Source organism: Gavia stellata, chromosome 4 (genome assembly GCF_030936135.1).
Source record: "Gavia stellata isolate bGavSte3 chromosome 4, bGavSte3.hap2, whole genome shotgun sequence".
Classification (NCBI taxonomy): domain Eukaryota; kingdom Metazoa; phylum Chordata; class Aves; order Gaviiformes; family Gaviidae; genus Gavia; species Gavia stellata.
In genome coordinates this window covers 72,707,046-72,715,940 of record NC_082597.1, presented here as the reverse complement: position 1 = coordinate 72,715,940, position 8,895 = coordinate 72,707,046, and the positions used below count along the sequence as shown (strand labels likewise).

The 8,895-nt window shown below is 36.2% G+C and overlaps 1 protein-coding gene across 1 annotated transcript in view; it reads right to left on the bottom strand.

Moving 5' to 3' along the window:
• Positions 1–994: 994 nt before the first annotated feature.
• The window catches only part of AEBP2 (AE binding protein 2), a 48,885-nt gene continuing 40,984 nt past the window's right edge, over positions 995–8,895 (bottom strand). Inside the window, exons 6-9 of the mRNA XM_059816554.1 lie at positions 6,278–6,345; positions 2,663–2,776; positions 2,334–2,400; positions 995–1,018 (exon numbers count right to left, since the gene is read on the bottom strand). Of these exons, the coding sequence (XP_059672537.1) occupies positions 2,346–2,400; positions 2,663–2,776; positions 6,278–6,345 (237 nt within the window). The 3' untranslated portion in view covers positions 995–1,018; positions 2,334–2,345. The remainder of the gene's footprint in view (positions 1,019–2,333; positions 2,401–2,662; positions 2,777–6,277; positions 6,346–8,895) is intronic.

Sequence of the window (8,895 nt, the reverse complement as noted above, 5' to 3'; positions counted from 1 at the left end):
ACAGGTTAGACACATTTCTATTTGTCAGTTAAAAAAATCCATGGCTTCTTGCTTATTAAGCAAGAAAATGATTTTACTTTCCTTTTCAAAGCCAACTTTGGTGCATAAAGGATTGATTTTCTAGATTATTTTTTTTAAAAAATACCATTTTCTTTACATCTAGAAAACATTAGGCCAAATAAAAAAAGTATACTTTACAAGTGAATGGGGATCCTAAAGGGTCAAAAAAGTAAAATAAAACACCAATAACACTAACTGCTTAAGTAGAGGTTTTTCAAAAACCGTCCATTGATACGGATCACATAAAAGCAGATCTCATTAACATACTATACTACTCCTGAAAAAGGGGTCAGACATACTGCAACACTCTTAACATCTTTAAACCGTACTATATGTATTCATAGTTGATTGGAAAAGACAAGCATTCCATCAACATTTGTTTAAACATTATAATCCAACATATTTTAGGGATCTGAAAAAGGACACGAGATTACAAATGACGAATGATTACTATCCACCATACTCAAAGGGCAACAGGATAATCCCTTGGTAGCTGTTTTATTGTCTGGCATATGTTATATTTAGTTAACATTGACAAGAAGCCCAATAGCTTGTTAACAGTTCTCCTAGGAATTGTGAGTAAATGGTGATGGTTACTTTTTCTTTTCATCAAATATAAACTACTGTATTCACTAAAGAAAAAAGCAGCTTAAAGAAGCAAGCATGCAAAGCCTTTTAGTTGTTCCACTAAGTTGCCAGAAGAGTGTTTGCTCAGTCTCCCACTGTACCATTCCATGAAAATGTGGATATACAGTAATATATTAATATATTCCACGGAAGCATCAACTTCATTCACAGAATGTTTACACTAAGCATAAATATTTATCTAAGAAAAAAAAAAAAGGATGGGATTTGACTAATGTGCAACTTTATTTCTAAATCCATTGTCAGTGACTAAGACTGCAGGTGTCCCCACTTGCTTGGTTTTTACCTCTTCAACCTCTTCTGGGGCATTGTTCTGTAAAAGAAGATAGTACAGTTTTATATAAAGACCCTGAGATGTAAATTCGAGTCAGCTAGAGTATACTATGAAATCATGACTATGCAAAATCTACTTTCATTCAATTTGATTAAAACTAAAAGCCATTTTAGATGATCCCATATTAGCGTATATTTCAGATAATTATTTCAAACTTTCTATTGGAGTCATCATTTTAGCATGACATTAATAGCTGTCACTGAATTCCCTCAACCACTTTTTTTCCCTTGCAAAGTTTTGGTCTTCAACTTTGTTTCTTTGATGTCCCACAGTTGGTCCCAAAGCTCTTTTTAATCACACACTGATCTGCTAGAAGTCTAGTACAACATTATGTGAGGGGACCTTAATTTTACTTGGGAGAGGTAGAAAGGGTTGCTCATTTTTTTCCAAAGACTTAATCCCAAAGATCACTACATTTTTATTTTAAAGGATTATTTTTTTCCTTTTCAAATCAAACTAATTATCAAGTTCTGCAAAGGTAATCAATATAAGGATGATTAACACCTAAATTACATTATAAAACAGTCACTGTGTTAAGCAGTTTTAAAACACACAATCCAATTTCCTCATAACCTTTTTCTGATTTACTGTTAACATCAGTAATTCATATACTACAGTAAGTATTTTAAATCCTTACTATATCTGCTATCGTTGCAGATGTATGGTGATTTATTTTCATATTGTAGACCAAGTTTTCATTAATTTGATTAGTGAAATACACTGAATATTAAAGGTGAACTGAAAGGCTTATCACATATCAAGACCTCAAGTTAGTGTTCTAGTTACTCCTTTAGACACTAGGATCACTGGATATTAAGGAAGAAACATAGGAACACTGACCTTCAGTTATGGCAGAAAAAACTTTTTTTCCCCGCAACCCATTTTCATGAATTTTTAATATAAGCCCATATAGACGTATCTTTGGACATTCAAAAACTTCAGAGTGAATTAAGCATTTCAGATTACCTTTAAAAACTGTACACACACAGAACTGTGGGTACTGATAATTATGTGAGCACACTAATAAAGAAGGGGGGGGGGGGGGGGGATCAGGAAATTATTAGAAACAAGATGGATTAGAAGCCAATCTGAAGTCCTAAAAACACAAATGTGAATGCAGCTTAAAAGCAAGTAACATGTACTGTCCCCTTCTGTCCCCCTCTAGAGAATCTTGTATTAAAAAATAACAGTACTTGTATACAAGTACAGATTTCAAGGTAATACTGCATGTATTACAGTTGAATATAAAATATGTAAAGATAAATTTGGACTTTAAAAAAATTGGTATACAAACCAGTATGTGATCTTAACAGAAGTGATCTTTCAGGATTCCACTGTATGTACCTCCTTTACTAGAATTTCTGTACACCAAGCACAAAAAAGTAAAATACACTTGGTAAATACACACATTCCCCGTTTCTCAGTAACTAGAGTTCAGTTCAAGAAGTTAAGTAATTCTGAAACAACTTAAGACCTCAGAACTTAACTCCTGGACGCTGACAGGATCGAGGCTCCTTGATCTGGTGTGTAATGCATCAGCAATCCCTATTTTCCAACGTCTAAAAGTTAAGTGAGGCTTAAGACTATATTTAAGTAAAGAAAGTTTCAAAATTAGGACGTTACCTGTATATGTTTGGGTCCAGAAGCAAGGCAGTATCTTTTGGTAGTTTTGATAAATGAACTACTTTAGTTTTTAACTGATGTCGCTCACTTTCATTTACCCACACATCAGGCAGACTATGAATAAATAAATAAAATAAAAATATTCAAAAAAGATCAACTGTTTTTCTTACCATAAAATTATGCGGTAAACTAGTACATATGAAGTTTTTTAAAGTAATCTTCACATTTCACTGGTTAAAAAGCATCTTCACTGGAGTGAGGAAAAGACAGCCAATCTTTACACATTATACTTCGAAGTTTTTTCAAGTTTTCAGTGTGAAAAAGATACTAAACAGAATTTAGATTATTCCAGAAGAATACTAAACCAAACACACAATGATAATGGCACTACATTCTCCATTTTAACAATTTAATGTGAAAATGGGTAGCAGGGAGAAAAAAAAAAAAATCAGATCTTTGAAAATACTTTATTTTACTGGGCAGAAAATCCTTTGATGCTGTCAAAAAAGTAAGTAAAGGCCAGAATATACTGCACGCACGAGCTTCAAGTTACACTAATTTGCTTGCTCCAAGTTCAAAGCTTTTAATGTCAAAATGCTCCAACTTTGCTGAAGTTAATTGTTTTATTATCTTCTGAGGAAATCCAGGCAATCACCACAAAATATTTTGGCTATGTAACATTTCTCATTGTGAGAGGGAATAAAACTCGGTCTTTATACATTAAGGGGAATTGTTGCTTCAGTGCAATTTGCAGTGAAACTTGGGGAAGATGGCTGGAGATAAAACGTACACAGTTGATCTACGTTTTGTACTTACATTCTTTGAAACCAAACATGCCTACTTCAGAGTGGCTTATTGCATTATTGCTTCTTTTGCTGAAAGCACATTGGGTTTTTAAGGCCTGCTGAGGTTTTCAGGTTAAAAATACCTCATGGATGGTTAAGAAACCATCCATTGTGTAAGAGAGACACTGGGCTTGCAGAGGTCATCAGTGTCTTACTGAAAACCTGCTTTCCTGTCTCCTTCCAAAAGTTAGCATTGACCAAGGCTGTGTAGAACAAACATTTTGCTTCCACTACTGGGGAAAAAAAGAAAAAGAAAAAACAACTCCCCAAAAAGGAGGATAAAAAAAAAAGAGAAGGAAAAAAAAAACCAACAACCCCCTGAGATTATCTTCAGCCCACATAAAGTGATTTTTTCAGGTGATAATTTCAGGTTGGGGAAAAAAGTTTAAGTTTGTAATCAGGAATTACCACATTTTGAAACAAGTTTCAAATTGAGAAACCCCAACATTTAAGACTATTTAAGTGAAACAATTGTTTCTCTGACCACAGCTATACGCAATTTTACATACTTTTCCAAATTATTAAATTGAATCTCTATTTTTCAGCACTGTAACTCTAATTCAATTTTTCAGGTAAGCCATTCAAAAAATGAAATTAAACAGAGAACTTCTATCCCAGTAGGAAAAGGAGTTTCTCCAATGATACTTTTCTTTTTCAGATAAAGGTGGAAGAAAAAAGAAAAATGAGGCAGAGGAAGAAACACCCAGGCAGCAATACATTTATCTACTAAGGTTTAATACACATCATGAAAGGTGAAAACACATTTTTTAAATAAAGCCAAAATCAGTTTTTTTGACAAACAACATTTGGAAGACATTTTCAGTAGAAGCTATATACTGAAGATGCAAAACAATACAAACAGCAAATAAGAAAACTTTTCACATGCAAAGACTATTTGGAATAGACATAAAGACAACAACTCAGTAAGCTAAGAAGTACTGGCACAAAGAATAAATTTCTGCGCTAAAAAAAAATTTAAAAGTTATTTCCCTCCCCTTTTCATGTTCCCAGAGTGTTATATGCTTTTTTAATGCTTTTTATGTTAAAATGCAATTAACTGTCTTGATGCAATGCAATTAACTGTCAATGATCTGTAATAATTTAATAAGTATAATTCCGAATGCTGTTACATATAGTATTACCAGCTGTCCTAAAAGGGAAGCAAAAAACCACTGTTTACTAGAAGGTTTTAGTTATTGTCTCCCAAGTTGAATTGAAACCTGCAGTCTACAAGTGCTACAATGAGCAGCAAAAGCTACAGACATTTTAAAATTGCATCAAAATGCCAAACATTGCTGCAGATAAGTTATCAGCAACCCTAGTCCTCTGCAAATAAAAGTTATAATAGATTCACACTGCCAAGTTCATCTACTGCACATGACTAATTTGGGACACTACAAAACTGAGTAATTTAAACCACTTTGCCAAAGCAAAGGTAAATTTCTGTTATGCTAAGGCTTTGCATCACCATCCCACTCAGTCACTTAAAAGCAGCACTGAATCTAAAAGATCCCCTTGTTCTAATAGTTAATTTCATGAACTATGGACTATTTCACCTGAAACTTAGATATCCTTTCCTAATGAATTCTACTAATTTAGAGGTATCTTCCTGGTAAAACTGAAGTTCCTTTTCAGAAAGAGCCCCTAAACCTGAATGTCCTACCTAATTATGCAGCTATTCATTTTAGTGTGAACTAAATGTCTCAGTAACTTCCATCTTAATGTGAACTAAATGTCCTAGTAACACCATCTGTATGCAGGACTATGGATCCAGGAACTGGTATGCAGGAGTATGGATCCAAGAAATAAATTCTATTGTAATTATTCTTACCTTTTAAAGGAAAAGTAGTTAATCATCTTAAAACTTATAGAAAACATGAAGCATACAGCTACTGCCTCTCCTAAAACTACTCTGCCTACTTCTCTCCTACAGCATAGTGAAAACCAAACATTTATTCTACTTTTCCATATAATTAAGATCAAAATATTTACATATAAATTCTTCTCTGTCAGAAGAAAGAGATGAGATCTCAGCTATTTCAAAGAAGTAGATAAAGTATTTCTAAAGTTCACTTACTACTTCATATGTCCCAAGTCTACCTGAGGGCAGTACCTTCGTCCTGCATTACACACAAGACTACTCATTGGAACAAGACAGAACTTCAAAAAACCAAGACAAGAAAGCAGCCAAACATGCTGGAAGATGGAGAAGCTTCACAAGCTTCAGTGGGAGAATCCAAAGAAGCAGCAACATGAGATGGATACCTTAAAAGGGCCAACTGTGGTTATTATACTATTAAATTGTGGCACCTAGGCAAAGATTCTTGTAGTTCTACTGTTACACTGATGATTGTACGTTTTTTAGTACCTAAAAGTATTTTAAGATCATGATGAATCAGTGGGTAAAACGAAGCTGTCTCAGTGATAAATTTCCTTATGTATATGGGTGGCAAAACCAACCTGAACTCCCCACTCAATAATTAGAGGCCCTTGTTATTAACACCCATAATGACAAAATGCATCAAAAATACAGCTTCAAATTTACCTAATCTCGTATCAGAGTCTGAAGACTTGAAAGCTAAACTAAAAATCAATTAAAGCATTGCTTATTAATTTTAAACTTCTAAATTACTTTTTAAAAAGCATTTTTTAAAACATGAACTTTATTTTAAATATTCAAAGGCATAACATAATTTAGTGACAGTTAGTTCATTTACCCCACTGTAAATCCTTTTTAAATTCTATATCATATCACTAGCAATATACTCACATGTCCTCTGGTGTCCAATGAAGCAAGAGTTTTATTTTTCCAGAATCTTCTTTTCTTTTAGCTATTACCTGATAACAATTACATAAATCATAATTAAAACCAAATCTGCAGATTTTTTGCTCAAAAACTGTTGTTCTTCATGTTCAACTGGATATTCATAAGAGACAAACCGTTTTACTCTTTGAAAGTTGTATTAATTCTACATATAGGTAGAACGTACATATCACTACTCAAGCCGTTCTTGGCAAGGTTTAATATTTTCCTTTAACATTTGTCTACTGAATCGTCCCTGAAAAAAAAAAAAAATGTATCCTGTAAGTAGTCTCCTTCCTTTTAAACTTGTTCAAATTTTTAAGCAGCTCCTCCGAAAGCTTTGAAGAATATACATTCCTCTACAAATATGCTTATGTTGTTCCACAAGATATCTATAGAAGATGCAAGAAACTGATGCAGCTTACATTTTAATTATAGTATGGCATAAGAATAAAATCTTCTCTCACAAATGCTTTGACATCTGGACACATTCCTAGGTAACCTTTACTCGCTCCTTTTCAATACCTAAGCCAGCATTCAAAAGGTATCCCAAAAATTTACAGTATCCAGAAAAACAGGGAAAAGCCATTTGCTTCCTCTTCTACTGATTTACATTCAGCTTCTCCTTTACTACATGTCACAATACTTCATACAGATTTTCCTATTTGCTTCAAACACCAATTCTCCCACCTTCTGCACCTCTGAGCATAAAATGCATATTAAATCTTTGAAAGATTCTATAGATAACCACTGCAGATACCGTAAACTCCAAAAAGTTTACTAGAGAACATTTAAAGCACAGAAATACAGAAGGGTGGCAAGTGATCTTTATGAAAAAGGCTAAACTAAGATGTAGCATACGGAACTTAAATACTGAAGTCCATAATCTTCATCAACCAAAGCAATTTCCCACAACTGAATACCATGATAAATTAGTCATGAGATTTCAAGGCATTGACAAGTTCACTTAAAGTTTTATTGTTACAACTATGCAGGACCTTCTAAACAAAAATGAGGCAGAGAGAAGTGTCCATGGATTTAACAGCCAGATTATTAATACAGATATATTTCAGATATCTGAATGTATCAATATGCTTGTAGACAAGAACTGGAATATTGGGTTTGCGTGGCAAGGTTTTGGTAGCTGGAGGGGCAACAGGGGTAGCTTCTGTCTGACAGCCAATGCCAGACGGCTCCAAGACGGACCCGCTACTGGCCAATGCCAAGCCCATCAGTGACAGCAGTAGTGCCTCTGTGGTAACACACTTAAAGGGAAAAATTGCTGCACAACAGCAGATGGAGAAAAGGAGTGAGAATATGTGAAACAACTCTGCAGACACCAAGGTCAGTGAAGAAGGAGGGGGAGGAGGTGCTCCAGGCGCCGGAGCAGAGATTCCCCTGCAGCCCCTGGTGAAGACCATGGTGAGGCAGGCTGTCCCCTGCAGCCCATGGAGGTCCACAGTGGAGCAGATACCCACCTGCAGCCCGTGGAGGACCCCACGCCAGAGCAGGTGGGTGCCTGTAGGAGGCTGTGACCCCATGGGAAGCCCATGCTGGAGCAGGCTCCTGGCAGGACCTGTGGACCCATGGAGAGAGGAGCCCACGCTGGAGCAGGTTTGCTGGCAGGACTTGTGACCCTGTGGGGGCCCAACTGGGTCAGTTCCTGAAGGACTGCACCCTGTGGAAAGGGCCCACGCTAGAATGGTTTGTGAAGAACTGTAGCCTGTGAGAAGGGCCCACGTTGGAGAAGCTTGTGCAGGACTGTCTCCCATGGGAGGGACCCCATGCTGGAGCAGGGAAATAGTGTGAGGAGTCCTCCTCCTGAGAAGGAATAAGCATCAGCAACAACATGTGAACTCACTGCAAGCCCCACTCCCCATACCCCTGCGCCGCTCAGGGCCGGGGGAGGACGTAGAGAAAAATCGGGAGTAAAGTTGAGCTTGGGAAGAAGGGAGGGGTGGGGGGAAGGTGTTTTAAGATTTGGTTTTATTTCTCATTATCCTACTCTGATTTGATTGGCAATAAATTAAACTAGTTTCCCCAAGTCAAGTCTGTTTTGCCCCTGACAGTAATTGCCGAGTGATCTCCCTGTCCTTATCTCGACCCACAAGCCTTGTGATGTATTTTTCTCTCCCCTGTCCAGCAGAGAAGAGGAGTGATAGAGCAGTTTGCTGGGCACCTGGCATGCAGCCAGGGTCAACCCACCACAGTGTTTAAGATGGTGAGTTTCTAAAAAATATTGAAGTCTCACACTAAAAGGTTTTAAACCAAGTTGTCATGAGATTTGGAAAAGACCGTCCAATGGTCTAAGGCTAGAGAAGCAATAAACGAAGTAAAGTAATGCACAGTTCTTCCAAAAGAAGGAGGTAACCATTAGTTAGCCCCAGTTTTAGGATCTTTCATTTAATATATATTCACAATTCATCTGGAAATGGGATCGAAAGGCAGAGTGAGAAAATCTGCTTTTTCAGATAAATTGAAAGAATGCTCCCTGCAAGAACTGCAATAGGATGTTATAGTGGGATACTGCAGATAAATGACAGTAAAAATCCTTTTTCTACTAACCTTTGCCAATTAGACAAAGT